The sequence below is a fragment of the Suricata suricatta genome, chromosome 2, assembly GCF_006229205.1.
Source record: "Suricata suricatta isolate VVHF042 chromosome 2, meerkat_22Aug2017_6uvM2_HiC, whole genome shotgun sequence".
NCBI classification, from domain to species: Eukaryota; Metazoa; Chordata; class Mammalia; order Carnivora; family Herpestidae; genus Suricata; species Suricata suricatta.
In genome coordinates, this window is record NC_043701.1 from 102,824,910 (window position 1) to 102,841,841 (window position 16,932).

General features: G+C 58.5%; 2 protein-coding genes across 3 annotated transcripts; one reads left to right on the top strand and one right to left on the bottom strand.

Moving 5' to 3' along the window:
• Positions 1-2,049: 2,049 nt before the first annotated feature.
• On the top strand, positions 2,050-4,556 carry PGAM2 (phosphoglycerate mutase 2). Its single transcript, XM_029931130.1, has 3 exons — positions 2,050-2,568; positions 2,680-2,860; positions 4,353-4,556. The coding sequence occupies exons 1-3, from the start codon at positions 2,155-2,157 to the stop codon at positions 4,517-4,519; spliced, it is 762 nt and encodes a 253-aa protein (XP_029786990.1). The 5' UTR covers positions 2,050-2,154; the 3' UTR covers positions 4,520-4,556.
• A 228-nt stretch (positions 4,557-4,784) lies between these two features.
• DBNL (drebrin like) lies at positions 4,785-12,641 on the bottom strand. Of its 2 annotated transcripts, none has more exons than XM_029931128.1 (12): positions 12,586-12,641; positions 11,269-11,381; positions 10,634-10,708; positions 9,512-9,658; positions 8,667-8,744; positions 8,223-8,377; positions 8,096-8,141; positions 7,786-7,879; positions 7,151-7,246; positions 6,929-7,044; positions 6,546-6,642; positions 4,785-6,220 (listed from the first exon to the last, which is right to left on the bottom strand). In XM_029931128.1, the coding sequence occupies exons 2-12, from the start codon at positions 11,362-11,364 to the stop codon at positions 6,081-6,083; spliced, it is 1,140 nt and encodes a 379-aa protein (XP_029786988.1). In that variant the 5' UTR covers positions 11,365-11,381; positions 12,586-12,641; the 3' UTR covers positions 4,785-6,080. The 2 variants fall into 2 exon arrangements, with proteins under 2 accessions (XP_029786988.1, XP_029786987.1); XM_029931127.1 differs by having other exon boundaries at positions 8,096-8,144.
• Positions 12,642-16,932: the final 4,291 nt, after the last annotated feature.

Consider the following 16,932-nt stretch of genomic DNA (forward strand, 5'->3'; position numbering starts at 1 on the left):
GGGAGTGAGTCAGAGGCCGGGACCCTCTGATCCAAGCTCCTCCTAGCACAAGCCTCGCCCAGTGAGGCCCAGAGGCTCCCCAGTCCCACAGCCTCTCGGCGGGTGCCCCTGTCTGCACCCAAGCCAGCTGTTTCCTTCAACAGGGCCCTGGCTGCCACCACTGCCTCCAGACAGCTCTTCTCACAGCTGCAGTGAACTTTAAAATACAGCCATGTTTCAAACTCTCCAGTGACCTGTGTCAGGACTCGGGGTCCAGCCCCTCATGCCCCCAGTCACACACCTGTCTGCTCTCCCGCTGGGGCCGGCTCCTTGCTGGCCACTCTACGTGGAACGCTGGCCCCCGGAACTTGGTCCTGATCGAGTCTTTTGCCTCCTGCTGCACCTGTAAGGGACAGCTCTACCCCTCCACTGCCCTCCCATCTCTCCCTACGCCCCTTCATTCGTCCCTAGAAGCCTGGAGGAACTAGAAGAGCTGCTTATACTGGCCTCCTCCCCGACCGGAGCCTAAGCTTCCTGACTGGGCCCTGCTGGGGTGTCCCAGGGCCTGTTCAGTGGTCAAGGGAACAAAAAGTGGGCCATACATAGATGTGGCTTTAACGGCGGTAGAGCTGGAGTGGCGGAGCCTATGTGTGGCACTGTCAGGAGGGGGAGGGGAACTTCCACCTGCCATGGGGGGGAGGCATTGTGCCCCCTCCATGTTAGGAGCCCAGAGCTGGGAGCCTCTCCCCAGAGTGCATGGCAGGGCTGGAGGGAAGCATGTCAGGGCCAAGTCTCAGTGTAGTAGCTGACCGCTCTGCTGGCCTCCCGCTCACCCTTTTCCGTTTTCAGAAGCGTTAGAGGGTGAGGGTGTGGTCAATGGGGCAGTGAGAGGAGGAAGGGGACCCTGGGCAGGCACCCTCATGAGGGTGCAGCCCTTGCCCCAGTGACCTCTGTCTCCCGAAATTGGAATGCAGAAGTCATGTTGGGCAGGCTCCCCAGCACCAACCTCGGCCCACTTCTGAGTGCTCTTGCTTAGCTGGGCATGAACCCGGCAAACAGTGCCTCCGGTCCTGGGATCCCTGGGGTGCATGACTCTTTGGTTTCTCTTTCTGCTTAAAGGTGGTTTCAGCGGGGAGGGGTGAGCTGGCTTTGGTGATGGCAGGTGGGGCCAGGGAGGGGTGGCAGATGTGTGACAGAGCTTGACCAAGGGACCCAAGAGGAAACAAGGGCACCCTCTTCTTCCTTCTGGCCCAGCCCTTCGACCTCCCCAGGTTGCCTTGGAAACAGCTCTGTCCGCTTGGCCTCAACCCACTGCCCACACTGCTGCCTGCTGCTCTCTCTGCAGGGCTGGACCTCTCTCCCCAGGGCTTCGGTCCCCACCAGCTCCCTGGCTCTGCCAACAGCGACCTGACCTTTCACTACCCCCCACCTCCTCCCTTGAGGAGACTTGCGGAGATGATGTCACAGCCCCTCCCAGTGCAGCCATCAGCCACAGGCTCCTGCAGGCCTCATTCTGTGGGCAGGGTCTGTCAGAGCAGCGGGACGCGGGGACGGGGTCCAGGACCCCTGAGGAAAGCCAGTATGTGGCCCCCACACCTGGGTGAGCAGAGTTGAGCCATTAGGGGAAGGCAGCTCAAATGCAGGCCCATGTGTACAGGCAATAAGCACCAGGTATGGGCACATACACATGTGCCCACACACATGTGTACACACTCATGTGCATGTGTGCACACATCCCCTGGCTCCCTTTACACGGGCCAGTTTCCTCACGGAGATGCAGGCATGTCCCGTCTTGTGTTAATAAGGACCAGGGGATTGTGCCTCCGCCTGAGTGTCAGCCCCCCCTGGGACAGAGGAGTCTTGCTCTGGAGACCCCCTCTACTCCTGCCAGCCCTCCCTCCCCTTAGGCTTGTTGGGGGCCCTGCACGCCAGGCCCTGCTCAGCAGCCCCACCCAGCCCAGGCGCGAGTGGCTGGTGGGGCTATTTTAAGTCTGGCTCTGTGCCCACCCTCCCCCCAGGCTTTGCTACTGGCCACCTGCCGCCGCCAGTCTGGTGTGGAATGCTGACTGGCAGTTGGCCAAGGTGGGGGCTGGGGACAGACTGTTATAAAACTGGGTGTATCTGGGAGGCGACTGTCCCTGTCCAGATCCTGCCACGGTCCCCAACACCACCGCTATGTCCACCCACCGCCTTGTGATGGTTCGGCACGGTGAGAGCACCTGGAACCAGGAGAACCGCTTCTGTGGCTGGTTCGATGCAGAGCTGAGTGAGAAGGGGGCCCAGGAGGCCAAGCGGGGAGCTGAGGCCATCAGGGACGCCAAGATGGAGTTTGACATCTGCTACACGTCGGTGCTGAAGCGAGCCATCCGCACCCTCTGGACCATCCTGGACGGCACGGACCAGATGTGGCTGCCCGTGGTGCGCACCTGGCGCCTCAATGAGAGGCACTATGGGGGCCTCACGGGCCTCAACAAGGCAGAGACAGCTGCCAAACACGGGGAGGAGCAGGTGAAGATCTGGAGGCGCTCCTTTGACATCCCGCCACCCCCCATGGATGAGAAGCACCCCTACTACAGCTCCATCAGCAAGGTGGGCTGCTTGGGGCACCAGGGGCAGGTCTAGGGCAGGGGCCCCGGGAATAGCAGCTGGGGTCAAGGGTCTGGCTTTCTGGGGATGAAACAGCAGTGTGGGCGCCCCCAGGAGCGTCGGTACGCAGGCCTGAAGCCTGGGGAGCTGCCCACATGTGAGAGCCTGAAGGACACCATCGCACGGGCCCTCCCCTTCTGGAACGAGGAGATCGCCCCCCAGATCAAGGCTGGCAAGAGAGTGCTTATCGCCGCCCACGGGAACAGCCTACGCGGCATCGTCAAGCACCTGGAAGGTGAGGCCTTGCTCGTGGGGTGTGTGTGGAGGTGGGGGGTACATGCCCTTGCCCAGTCGGGCCCCAGCTTCTCATGTCGGCCAAGTACTGCTGTGTGGTGGAGGCAGCTGTGCAGACAGGAGTCCCCAGGGTGGGGATTTCAAACTAAATAGAATGGAGGAAGAGAAACCACTTAAAAAAAAAAAACCCAAACCCACTTTGTAAAATGTTTCACTTGTTTGTGTACAAGTTTCCTTCTGAATACTGTGAAAACATCTATCAGCAGTGATCTAGGGCCCAGGCCCTGCACAGGGGCTTCCTGGACACAAGCCTGGGTGAGAGACAGAAAGGCTGTGCCCAATGACACCCAGCCAGGCAAAGGCAGGGCCATCCGGCTCCACATTTATTGTGTGACCCTGGTCAAGTCACTTCATTTGTTGGGTCTCAACCATCCCCTCTCTGGTTTTGAGCACCCCATGGGGTGCTCATGGGGCTCCTCCCAGTACTGCCTGCTGCTGGACATGAGACCCAGGACGGGGCCCCAGCTCACACCCATGCCAGGCAAAGGTAAGACCAGTCCAAAGAAGGGTGCAGGGTGTGGAGTGGCCCTAGCCACCTGGCTTGTAGCTGGGTCCCTCCACCTCTGCACACGTTTCTCCACTGAGCCCCCTCTGATACCACCTTAGACAGTTGCACAGACCCTCAGGAGAGTCTAAGCATCCGAATGGCCTTCAAGTTTGCAGGGATGTGGAAAGGAGATGGCAAGCAGGGTGTGGGGTTCCAAACCTCCTGTTTTGGGGGCCGGTGGGCAGCTGGCCAGAGCACAGAAAGGCCCCTGAGGCACGGCCAGCCCTAGCCAACCCTCCCCAGGAGGCTGGGTCCTCACACCAAGTGGAAAGACCATCTTGTCCCTCCACTTCCAGGGGCCCCATCTGGGAGGGAAGCACGGAGGCCCGTCTCCCACTGCCCGGAGAACATTTCCTCAAGTCGCACTGAGGGGGTGGGGTGTCAGGGACAGCAAAGGTCGAGATGCTATTCCAGGCTAGGGGCTATGGAGGCAGGCAGGGTCAGATTTCCCTGGGAAACCTTGCCCTTTCCACCCAGCAGAGTCTCTCTCCACCTTGGCCACCGAAGGCCCTTCTCACTATCCCTCCAGCACATTTGTCAGGGGCACCCCTGCTCCTGACATCTAGAATTTAGAATGCCCTAGAAGCCAAACATCCCTCTGTCTGGCCGTAGGAGCCCAATGGCCCTGCCCCAGGTCAACAGTGGCTCAGGCTGGGGGTGCAAGGTCCCTGTTCACCCTGGCTACTTCTGCAGAGCGCTCCCTCTCACTTCTGGCTTGACCTTCCCCAAGCACATTTCTGTGGCTTAGTGCTAGGGGTGTGAGGGTTGACGTCTGGCTGAGCCAGCTCTGTGGCCTGTAAAGGTCACGGGGCCAGCTGAATGTGAGAGCAGGCAGCTGCCTGGCAGATAGGCCAGCAGGAACTAGGACCCTGTTCCCCTGGTCCAGGCATGTCAGACCAGGCCATCATGGAGCTGAACCTGCCCACGGGGATCCCTATCGTGTACGAGCTGGACCAGGCGCTGAAGCCCACCAAGCCCATGCGATTCCTGGGTGACGAGGAAACCGTGCGCAAGGCCATGGAGGCCGTGGCTGCCCAGGGCAAGGCCAAGTGAGGGGTGGGCTCCTGGTAATAAAGGCACCTCCTCCCACCACGTGAGTCCTGTGTGGCTCTGGACGCCTGGGGGGCGTCCTTAAGCTGGGGGGTTCGCAGCCCTGCCTTGTGCACCTCCGTTTAGGTGCAAGGGCCCCAGGAACAAGGGGCAGGAGGCTGGTCCCCAAACTGGAATATTGGGTAATTTCCCTGGGAAACCTTGCCCTTTCCACCCAGGTGGGTACCTGGGGTGACCCAGGTGTCCCCACAATGAGCAGGGACTGCAGTCAGGACAGCATCACTTTATGGCCACCTTCCCGCAGATGGGGTGTCCTTTACTGTCCCTGCAGCCCTGGGGACCAAGTCCTACCTCCCAGGCATCCCCATGTCTGAGGACAAGCCCACAGTTGGTCTCAAAGCCTGTGACTATTGGAGCCTCCAAAGCTGGATGGGCCCTGCTGTCTTCATGGTGGAGAATCTGGGATGTGGTAAGGCCTGCCTGCATCAGCAGAAGGGACAGACGAGAGGGCCCAGCGGTCCCCTCAGTTCAGCCTGTGCCCCAGGCTGCTTCTGCATGGCCACGCCTGAGCACATGAGGAACCATAATCTGTGACATTAAGGGGTGCCAGGCGCCTCACTCCATGCACATGTGCATATAGGCTCGGCCCCGCGTGGGCAGAGGGTCCCCAGAGCAGGGGGGTGGCCCTTCAGCCCCTCCCAGAGAACTGAAATCCAAGAGGCTGACTGCAGTCACAGCTTCACGTTTATGCCTCTCCCGGGTGGCTGTCTGCCGAGGTCTGAAGGTGCACGTGCAACCAAACACCTGCACATGCACCCCACAGGCACCCAGGAGGGGTCTGTTCCCACATGGGGGCATTCAGGCCACAGCAGGGCAGGTCACAACTGGGGCCTGCGTGGGGCAATTCTCGTCTCATCTGAAAGCAGACAGGCTGGGACAGCTGGGGTGAGGCAGCGGGCACCGGCCAGCATGAGGGGTGTGGCGCATAGAAGGACCTGTTTGCCGGTGGTCCCATCCTTCCTTCACACGCTCAGAGGGGGTGTGTGCTCAGCCCCTGCAGAGGGACAGAACTGGGGCACAGGGCAGGGTCCATAAGGATGATCTGATGCTGCCCAAACTGTCAGGGCTCCTGGGACTTTGGTCATAAACTCTAAGTTCTCTTCCCAAGGGTCACTAACAGCCTTAACCACCACTATTCAGAGCCAAGAGGAAGAGGAGATAAAGGCAAATACCCTGCTGATACTACCCAGCTCACCAGTGCCTCAGGCAGAGGCCACTGAGGGGCTGGCCATGGGCAGGGCTTGGCTCAGTGTCCTCTGTGGGGGTCAAAGGCCAGGCTGGTGGGTTGGGGGTGGGAGGCCGGGAGCTGCTGGAAGCAGGTTTGGGAATCAGCTGCACTGAGGTGTCTGCGGGAGCCCAAGGGCTCATCTTCTCTGGGGGTCCCGTTGCTGGAGGACTGCCGAGCGGCTCTCACGCCATGCATGTCGTGTCCCCTGGCCAGAAGGAAAGCACGCCTGGGTGGGGAAGGGGAGGACGGCCTCGGAGCGCCAGTGGTGGGGGGTCCTCACTCAATGAGCTCCACGTAGTTGGCGGGAAACATGCCAAAGTGGCCATCAGGCCCGTAGCCACGCCACCAGCCCTCATCGATCACCTCGATGCCCGTGATGAGATTCTCGGGGTCAAAGGAGATCTCAGTGTCATCAGCTGCGAGAGAGTGAGCCAGGGACCATGCTGGAGCTGGGGGACCTGTTCCAACACCATACAACAGCCCCTCACCCCAAGGCCTCCACCCAAGCTCGCCGGGACCCAGTGTCCAGGGTGTGCCCACCCCTCTGTTCACACCTTCAGGCTTCATCGTGGCGCTGGCAGCTGGGGTTCACACCAGCAGACACCGGGCAGCTGCCCAGAGGGCACGTGAAGGCCCAGGCTGTGTGGGGCGTCCACCCCATTCTCCCCTCACCCTCTGTTCCCCCAAGGAACCCTTGAGGCCTGTCTCCTGACATGGGGCCCTGCAGTCTGCGCATATTACCTGCCTGGTAGTCGTACAGTGCCCGGGCACAAAGCCCCTTCCCGCTCAGCCCTAGGTAGTGGGTGGCGTGCTCAGAGCCAGCATCTTGCTGCAGCACCTGCCCGAGGACCAAGAGAAGAGGTTTCTGGGGTCCTAATTACCAGCTCACACACAGAAGGCGGGGGCCGCCGCTGCCCCCCACCCCGGCGAGGCTCCCCAACTCGGGGCCTCCCACACAGCAGAGTATGCCAGACAACTCGCCCAGGGCTGCTCTGAAATGAAACAAGATAACCCGCACGTAGCGAGCCATAGGAAAGTCAGGCATCCCCCAAATGGTACGACTGAGGAGGGTGTTTCTGGGCACGTGGGCCCCTCACAGCCACATTCCGCTGCAGGGAACCCACCATTGGGGGCTCCTCATAGAGGGTCTCCTGTTCCGGGGGCTCCTCGTACACAGCCTCCTCCTCTTCTGCCTGCACTGGACATGGCGGCGTGCTGGACACCGGCTCCTCATGGAGATCTACAGGAGAGGGCGCAGCTCACTCTGAGCCCGGGGAGGGGAGGACCCTGCCATGTCCCTTCCGCACCCACACCCCCAGCCTCCCACGGGTGGCCAAGCGCCTTGCCTGGCCTGGGCCCTGAGGCAGCGTGGAGGGGCTCCCTGCTGAGCTGGCTTTCTGGTTGAGTGAGCTGCTTCTGCAGGAAGGGGCTCCGCAGTTTCCCTGCATACCAATGGCAAACACACGAGAGCTGACAAACAGGAAGAAGGAGCAGTCTCCACTGTTTCTGGGCCCTGTGCTGATGGGCCTGTCCTGGGACAGTGGCTGTCACACAGAGTGAATGGGGACATAGAGCAGCTGCAGAAACACTGAAGTGCACATGCACACACGTGCACCCTCACAGAGCAGTCCTATGTCCTCAAACGCCAGAGAGTGAGTGACACAGGATCCTGGGGCCAGCTACGAGCCAACACGCGAGCTGTACCATGAGTTTATGGGGTCAGGTCAGAGGGTCTCCCCTCTGAAGCCACACACGGCCCTTCCTTTTCAGATCACTGGGGGACGAGGCCGAGGGTAGGGAAGAGACACCTGAGGCCCAGGCTCCCCTCTCTGAATCCACTCTCATGAGCAGAGGCTCTCCCTGCTCACGTGTCTGTCACACTCTGACACATCTGTTGTCACCTCAGGGGACCCTGCAATGGGACCCTAAGACCCCTTGGCTGACCCCACCGAAGGGCTAGGGCCAGAGAGGGAAGGCTTACCTGGCTGGGGGCTGGAGATGGATGTGGTGGACAGGGCCCTCTCCTTCTGCTTGAAAATGTCCCGTGGATGTGCTGGTTGCTGACTGCCCGGCTCCTGGGGCAGTGGGGGGCGGGGGTGGCATCCAGCAGTGAGCAGGGGCCCAGGAGCCATGGAGGGGCTCCCAGGCCTCGTCTTGGACACCAGCTTCTGCCCTTCACACTCGTCTCCACCCCCATCTCAGACGCACCCACACACGCCCCAGGCTCCACTCTGCCCAGCTGCCCAGGACCTTCCCAGGGATCCCCGCATTGCTGGACAGACGAGTCTCACCTGCTCCTGTCTGCTCCCTGAAACCACTTCTGGCTGCTCACACATCCTGCTGGGAGGGGCACAAGGAGGAGCTGCAGCCCAGCCGCCAGCTTGGGACCCTCCCTCCGCCTGACCCCTGGGCCCTCACCTCTGGGGTTCGGCCTCGCTGCCCTGCTCCTCCCGATAGCGCTGCTCCCTGCGGGCGGCCTCACGCAGCTCCCGCTCCCGGCGCTCCTGCTCCAGCCGCTGCCGCTCCTCCTCCGCCCGCTGCTTCTCTTCCCGCCTTCGGTTCTCCTCCTCCTTCTGCGGGCAGACCCGTGCCCACCGCCCACTCAGCACCTGTGCCACAGGCGGACCTGCCCCCTCTCCCCAAGTCCACCCTGGAGTTCTTGCGAGTGTCGCCCCGGGGGTCTGAGGCCTGTGTGCAGGATCGAGAGTGAGCGCCCGCAAGCCCTGTGACTTAACTCCCTCAGCCTCAGTCTGACAGCCTGTAAACGGGTGCTAACAGGAACACGTGTCCTAGGGGCTCACTGTGAGAAAAACTGAGGAAGCATGAGGAAGACACACTCCATCTCTGAGAAGGCACACTCACCTCTGCTTTGGCCCAGAAGCTGTCTTTGCCAACCTTTTTGATCTCAGACATGGCATTGGTCTTCTGGTACACGGAGCCCTGCAGAGCACAGAGGGTTCCCCACTGGACCATCCGCAGAACACGAGCGACAACTCTTAGGACGGCGCCCGACAGGGGCAGGGGCGCTGGCGCAGGGCCTCACAAGGACACCAGAACTAAGATGGCTCTGGAATCCACCAGGCAAGAAAGCTCTCAACCCCAGGCAACACTGAGGCGGTCTCTGGCTGCACCAGGCCACTGTGAATGGAGGCCAAGGGGGTTCTGAAGCTGGCCTCTCATCAGGGGCCATTTCTAGGAGGCTGGTCCACCAACCACAGGTAGCTGGACAGCACCCAGGATCTCCACAGACTCCAGCTGTGCATTGGGGGACTGGGCCCCCCACCTGGTGCCAGGACTATTGGCCAGCAGGTGTCTGACTGTCCACCACCTGAAGTTCCTCCGCGGTGCCCCCCCATCTAGAGCTGTGCAGGACACACTGGTGCTGTGGCCTCAAGGGTGACTGCATTGTCCCTGCAGAGAGGCTCCGAGCACACAGAGCCAATAGGAGGGCTCCAAAGAGCAGGTGGGACCAGAAAGGGTCAAGGGCTGCTCCTCACGCCCACTAGTGCCTGCGTCATCGGGGCCAGCTCCTACTGCTGTCGGCCATGGGGACACCACCTGCACCTGGATCTGGCTCTGGGACCAGAAGCCAGGTAGTCAGGAGCCCAACCCCATAAGGGATAAAACATCCTGGGCGGGTACAGCCAGTCTGGACAGGGGATCTGCAGGCTCCCCCCACACCTGCAGCCTGCCCACACGGCACTCACCACTGGGGCCTGGGGGCCCGTGTCCTGGAAACGGCTACTCTCCCTGTGGAAGGCATAGTTGGCACCCGAGGCTCTGGCCACCTTCTGCATGATGCACTCAGGCTCCACGTCCTCCTCGGCCCTCGCGTTGATCGTCACATGGGCCCCCTGCAGTGGGAGAGTACTCAGAAGGTGCAGCTCCAGGGGAGGACAGGATGTGCACCACAGTCCACATGGTACAGACAACTGCCACCCAGGCTCAAGGGCAGGGGGCCCTGCTGGGCACCTAGACACACTCTGCTCAAGATCGACAAACCATCCTGAGGTAAACTGCCCTTCTCCCAGTGCGGGCACGAGGGCTTTGCCCTCTGGCACTGCCTATGGCTTCTTTCATGTGCTGCACGGTCTCTACTGCAGGCCCGGATATTAAAGAGCTCCTTTCTCATGAACAAAAGCAAACTTTAAAAATAGTCTGAAAACTCATTTTCTCCAAAAACCAAGCTGCTAACTTCTCCTTGAGAAGTCCGATCCATGACCTCACACACTGTTAGCATACACTAACGAGCTTGGGATCCCCTCTTGCAGCTCCTAGGGGAGAAACTGAGACACATCTGGAGGAGCACTGGTAGAACCTGAAATCCAAGTGCTGAGTCCTTTTGTCGGTAACCAAAGAAATGCAAAAAGTCACCCAACAAGCAAACAAGGAACGCTCCTGGCACTGAAGGAGGTTCTGATACGAGGACAGACAGAAGCACGTGCAGGGACGGGCTGCAGAGGATGCATCAAAGGGAGCGCACATGCTGAGGGGGCTGGACACACACTGTTCCCCTCCAGATCCCAGCGCCACTCACAAAATAGCAGAACCCAAGCCCCGCCCGGCCCCAGCATGTTCCTCTCTGCCCAAAAAGGACACCTTCATCCTTCTTCCTCTCTGAGGCCAGCCTGCTGGTGGCTCTGGCCGCAGCGTGGCCTGCCCAATACCTGCTGAACAAGAGTGCAGCAGCCTCAGTCATGCCCTCAAGCCCAGACAGAGTACTAGGGCATGGGACACACTTCCGACTCTGGCCGCCGTTCCCGCTCATGCACACCCAGGGGCCTGGGGCCGCGGCGAACTCTGTGAGGCCCTCGGGGAGAAGCCCTCACCTTCAGAAAGCTGGCCATGGTGCTCACGTGGTTGGCGCATGCTCCCTTCCGCACGTCGTTCACACCCTCACCTGTCTGCAACACAACACACCCAACATGACTCCCCAATCCCCCTGAAGCTGCTGCCCTCCATGGGGACCCAGCAGCAACCCTGTGTCCCAGCAAAGACAAAGCTGGGACTCTAAAGCAGAGGATAAGGCAAGGCCCACACCTCCAAGTCAAGGAGGTTCTTGACACAGGATGACCACCAGCTTCCACAGGCAGGGGTCGGCTCAGAACTTTCTATTCCCACCCACGGGTCCTGTGTTCTCAGAGCCTTTTCCAGGCCCCCTGCTCCCTCAGGACCACTACTCTGAAGAGGAAAGAGGCAAGGGATCCCATGACTGTTTGCACTCCATTTTGCAGGAATAATTCTGGGCTTGGGGGAGCGAGACTGGGGATTCGGCGCTGGCCAGGCCCCCATTAACCTTTGGGCCACAATGACTTAATCCACTGTTCCGTTCATTAACCACCTCTGTGCCGCCCTGAAGTCAAGTCTTTCTCTGCTCCAATCATGAAAGGGAGAGGAGAGAAGGAAACGGAGCTCTTCTGGGTCACACCTGGATGAGAACCGACAGCCCTCCAGTTCCACATACCCAGTTGATGAGGACAAACTTGGGCAGGCCGGAGTTGGGGTCCTTCACCCTGCAGAAGCCGTACATCACCTTCCCGCTGTTGAGCTCCTCCACCATCTCCTCCAGGCCTCCCTCTGCAGCAGGTCACAAGGAGGTGAGGGGCTTGCACCTGCTGCCCGCCCTGGTGCACTGTCCGCCCGGAGATGAAACCCAAACTGGCTGTACACCAGGGGTTCTCAGTGTCTCCTGTGCCAGAATCGGATTCCTGGGCCTGCCCCCACTGAGCAGACCTATAGGAGTTGGGTGCGACCCAGGATGTGCATTTGTGACAAGGATCTCAGGTGATTTTTTTTTTAAAGATTTATTTTTGAGAGAGTGGAAGAGGGTAAGCAGCAGGGAAGAAGGGGGACAAAAAAAATCCCAGGAGGGCTCTGCTCTGACAGTAGCAAGCTCATGCAGGGCTCGAACCCACAAGCCATGACATCATGACCTGAGTTGAAGTTGGACACTGAACCAACTGAGCCACCCAGGCGCCCCGAGGACCTGAGGTGATTTTTTACATACACCAGTCTAAAAACCATTCCTATACAACCCACAGGTAATTCTGTAAGTAAAATTGTTATTTTTGGTACAAATTGGGCATCAGGCTTCCAAATGGAGGGTCTCTGAAACCATCTTGCCATTGTCTGGACCTACCGAGGGCCCTCGAATTGGCCTGCTGGGAGTCACCTGCCCTAGCCACGACTCTACTCAGACCCTAGGGCCACCAAGAGCGTCCCGAGCAGGTGGGAACGTCCCACAGTCACACTCAGGCTCAGTTCTCAGATCCTCCAAGTGAAGGTAATGGGGTGATGGTGGCACAGGAGTGAGACGTCCTCAGCCATTCTCCTGACACTAAGGCTGTGGTTCTTACCAGCTAGCCAGGAGCCAGGTTGGGTACTTTAGCTCTAGAGACCTGGGGCAGTCCTGAGCCCCTCCTCAGGGTGCACACAGCAGAGCCCTGTGAGTGCATCTGGGGGCGGTGGCAGGAAATGCAGGCTGCTGAACCCTGCACTTCGCCGCCAGAGGCATCACAGTACATGTGAGAGCACGATGGGCAGTGGTTCTTCTAAATGTCAGGAAGCAGCCCTCACAAGGGAGGAGCTTTCTAGAACAGGCTGCCAGAACCACTCGTGTGGCAAGTGGAGAATGCACTGGTGAGCATTTGCTGAGTAACAAATCTATGTCCAACTCCCCAACGGTGATGCAACTGTGGGAAGGCAGAGGACCCTGATGGCTACACTGTCCCCCCTCCCTCACCCACTGTGCTCCCCCACCAGCCTCTTCGTGCCTACTCACCTCCAGTGCCGGCCACACGGATGTCATTGCTGTTCCCCTCATAGGTAAAGAGAGCCCTGAAACAAAACACAGGTGAGCTCTGTAGCCTGGGCGCTAGGTGCCACCTGCCATCTGCCCTTGCCACACCCACCAGAGCTCAGCACAGCAGTAACATGAGCCTACGCCGGCCCAGGGCCCTGGCCTTCTTAGTTCTCACCCACAGGGCCTTAGCCTGAGGGACAAACTTCTGAAGGGGAGCCTACGTCTACTGTGAGGGAAACTAAGCTGTAAAGTTTGTCTGACTTGATTTTACGAAGTTCTGTGCCCAATGTGGGACTTGAACTCACCACCGAGAGATCAAGAGTCACATGCTCCACTGACTAAGCCAGCCAGGTGCCAACGCCATATGTCTGATTTTTTTTTTAAGTTTTATTTGTTTATTTTGAGATTGAGAGAGATGCGCGGGGGAGGAACAGAGAAAATCCCAGGCAGGTTCAGCACTGTCCGTATAGAGCCCAATGCAGGGTTCGAACCCACGAACTGCGAAATCATGACCTGAGCTGAAACCAAGAGTTGGACGTTTAACCGACTGAGCCACCCAGGCACCCTGTCTGATTTGATTTTAAGGAAACTCTATGCCCAATGTGGGGCCTCAACTCACGACCCAGAGGTCAAGAGTAGTACGCTCTGCCAACTAAGCCATCAGAGGTGCCCCTAAGCCTGAAAGTTTTATGGCGACTGTCCATACATTCGTGTGTGAAATACTTACTTGTCTACCAGGTTTCTGAATCTGAGAAAAGATACCTGCATATTCCTGAACCCAAAGCTCCCCAAGGAGAAGAATGTGAAGCATTTTGGAACGCCGCCCAACATCCTTGTGCATATCTGCTCCGCCTTTTGAAAAATTTTTTAATGTTTTTTTATTTATTTTTGAGAGAGAGAGAGACAGCAGAAGCAGGGGAGGGTCAGAGAGAGGGAGACAGAGAATCCGAAGCAGGGTCCAGGCTCTAAGCCAGCTGTCAGCACAGAGCCCAACATGGGGCTCGAACCCATGAACTGTGAGATCATGACCTGAGCTGAAGCCGAATGCTTAACTGGCTGAGCCTCCCAGGCGCCCTATGCTCCGCCTTTTGAAAGCCCGGAGAGTTCGTGGAGCAGGTCTCTCTGAGCTTCAAACTCTTCTGAAAAACCCAGAAACTACATAGCCCATGACTCACCATGAAGTCATGCAAATTCTCTTTTTGGAGGAGCCTTAACTCTCCACAGGTAACCCCAGGCCACACCTGCCTTTTCCTATAAGAATAATTATTCATAAGAACTCTGGGAAAGATTTGTTCTCATAAACTTGAGCCCCAGAGGTGTTGAGAAAATACAGCAGGTTTTATTACATGCGGGGTATGGAAAGTCCCTTGACCAGAACAAAGGGTACCCAAGGAGAACATTCTGTAACAGGTGGCTTCTCCACAGTCTGCACGGAGCCCAACCATCAGCACCAGTTCTGCAGGAGCTTACCTCCAGGCTGGCGGAGCATGGAGTAGGGACACTGATCCAGCAGACAGCAAGTCGAAGGCAAACTCTGGTCTCATGTACCATCTCCCCCTGCTCTGAGCACAGCCCTTCTGTGGCTGGCCAGACAGGGACTCAGAGGTAAAGAGTCCGAAAGGAACCAAATCAGCCTCCACTCACCTTCCCCAAGGCCTTGCTAAGGCACTGGGCTGACCTGTCCAGCCTGAGGAAGTTGGAAGAAAGGAAACCCAGGCCAGCCAGGTCTGGTTGGCGCCGGGGACACGCCTCCTAGGAGAGAGACACTAAAAGGAACACGCAGACAAGTGGAAAGGATGGAGGAGATGGACATCCAGATTCTGGTGGCCGAGTCCCGGCCAGCCCTCCTCCTGGAAGAAGCTTTGATGTCTTGAAGCCACCAAGCCTGGCTGGAAGACGGGGACACTGGACAAGCAAGCGGGGAGCAAAGACTTCTGCTCAGCACAGGTCTTTCAAGATGGGACCTAGCAACTAGTAAGAACCAAGCTCCACGCCTGATACCTGCCTTCCAACCTGACCTCCTGCTACCCTGGGCTCCAGCTGAAGCTACCTTCTTGAATGTTCCCAGATCAGAGGCTCATTCCCACGTCAACTGACTTCCATTCTTCTTTCAAATCACCACAGAAAAGCGGTATGCTGGCCTGTGCAAAGCACAAGGACCTGTAGCTCAAATCCTCCCTTACAAACCCAGGTACCGAGAACCTGCCACTTGTGGTGATGAGCACAAAACTTTGGATACATCCAAAGAGGGCCTGAGCATGGAACACACTTTCTAATGGGAGGCAAGAAACAAACACACTGATGAGAATGTGCTGTCAGGCAGTGACATAGGTACAGGAGGTGAACATGCCTCCACCTAGGAGAACAATAACCTGTGGAAGCAAGAAAAAGATCCAAGATTGGGAGTTGACGTGCCTGCCCTCCACCCCACCCAGCTTCCGGTCCCAGACCAATGCCACCCACTCGTGACCCGCCTCTCCTGGCTGATTCCCACTACAACACTCTGTGCCCTTCCCAGTCCAGATCCACCCGAGTATCGAGCGCACAGAGCAGCCCTGCACTGGAAACAGACTGGCCCCACTCCTTCTGGTGAAGAGAAAGGTGACAAGAAAACCATGTGTCTGGAGAAAGTCAAACTAGGAGACAGGAAAATGTGAGTGCATACAGGGATTGGGGAGTCAAGGAAGGCCTCTCCCTGAGCTGAGAAGTCTGGGGAGACCCCCAGAGATGATGAGGAAGGGTACTCTAGAATGGGGAAGCGGCAGGAGCGAGCGCTCTGAGAAGGAACCAACTCTGTTTGAGGAAGAGAAAGAAGGCCACGGGGGTGGCAAACAGGTGTGGCCTCAGTGTGGTAAGTGGGAGGGGTGGCAGGAGGGGTCAAGAGCTGGCTGGGGATGTTTCAGAGCAGGGTGGTGGCAGACAGTTCTGAGAAAAAGCTCATGGAAAAGCTGGGAACGTGGGTGGTCTCAACTGCCAGCTGGGCTGTGGAACATCATCCCCAAACCAGTGGAAACTAAGAATGAAGAGGACCTGGAAGGAAGCCAGAGGGACGCCCAGGAGCCCCTTAGGTAACAGCATGTCCTCAGGAGCACACAAGATAGCAAGGCCGTAGCTAAGCAGGACTGGAGAGGGGCATAGATGCTCCCAGGTTCTAGATCAGGTGGCCTCGAGCGGATATGAAACGGGGCAATCGGCAATACTGTCAGGAGGGTTTGAAGTAACAGCAGAGGGCTAAGGGCTCTCTGGGAACAGGAGAGAAGCAGAGTAGGGGCTGACGTCTAGGAACTCTTAGGAAAATAAGTGCCTGATTTGCAGATGAACTTCCTAAGCACAATGAAGAAGCCAAAGCAGAGAAATCCCACGGGTTCCCAGACACCCTTCCTCACTCATTAGATGTGCTGCAAACAGAGGACCTGCTTGGCTCCCCTGCAAATGTGTGCACGAGCCCCATGCAGGGCGCCCACATCAACTCTGCCCCAGAGCATCTGCTCACCCATGCAACTTGTGTTTCCAAGCTCTCCCCGACAAGGCTGAGGGCTAAAGGAAAGGTTAGAGTGTTCGTCGTGTCACAACAGCCCACCATAGGAAAGCGCTCTGTGTTGGGCACCAGGGAGAGTGGAGAAGAGGAAGCGGGACCGGGGCAAGGAGACCGGCCCTTCACTGCAGCGCGGTAGCCCCCAGAGGGCCCTGGCCCTGCCAGGGGCAAGGCTCCTAAAGCCGTCACCTTAGTTTGTCATACTCAGCATATTTCCTTAGTACCGGAAGTGCTCAAAACTGGTCAGCGAAAACAATTCAGGCAAAGAGGAAAGGGATGGAGAATGACCGCGAGGCACCCCGGGGCTGCCACCCAGGGCTACCCTGGAGCCCTCGGACGCAGGCTGCCGGTACCGTAAAGCCCCAGCAACTACATGAGGGGTACTGGACAGTGACGGCCCACCGGAGGCTGTCATGGGGAGGTGGACGGTGATGGGGTCTCCTTCCAAACAGGTGGCCGGCAGCGTCGTTTTGTTCGCGTCCACTCGGGTCTAGCACGGGAAGTATTATTCTCGGAGAAAGGGAGGTTCTGAAATCCACACTCACAGAGCCCGGGGGACCCGAACTTCTGACCTCCTGACAAGGCTCCTATTCCCAGGAGGGCTCCCGGCCGCCCAGAGGCCCGTCCCTGCAGTGGGCGCTTGGAGAGACTCTCCCTCCGACGGCTGCAGAGATCCTCTTTGTGCGGAGACGGTTGTTAGCCGCAGCCTGGCGCTGAAGCCAACATGGAGGCCGGCGGAGGGGGTAGGTGGGGCGCCGCGGGTCCCCCACGCACCGCGGGACTGGCGGAAC

Coding starts and splice junctions, on each gene's coding strand:
- PGAM2 (XM_029931130.1), top strand. CDS start 2,155: ATGTCCACCCACCGCCTTGTGATGGTTCGGCACGGTGAGAGCACCTGG. Junction 2,569..2,679: donor ACTACAGCTCCATCAGCAAG/GTGGGCTGCTTG, acceptor GGGCGCCCCCAG/GAGCGTCGGTACGCAGGCCT. Junction 2,861..4,352: donor CATCGTCAAGCACCTGGAAG/GTGAGGCCTTGC, acceptor CCCCTGGTCCAG/GCATGTCAGACCAGGCCATC.
- DBNL (XM_029931127.1), bottom strand. CDS start 11,364: ATGGTGGAGGAGCTCAACAGCGGGAAGGTGATGTACGGCTTCTGCAGG. Junction 7,045..7,150: donor TGCCTCAGGGCCCAGGCCAG/GCAAGGCGCTTG, acceptor CCTCTCCTGTAG/ATCTCCATGAGGAGCCGGTG. Junction 6,643..6,928: donor TCTATGAGGAGCCCCCAATG/GTGGGTTCCCTG, acceptor GTCCTCGGGCAG/GTGCTGCAGCAAGATGCTGG.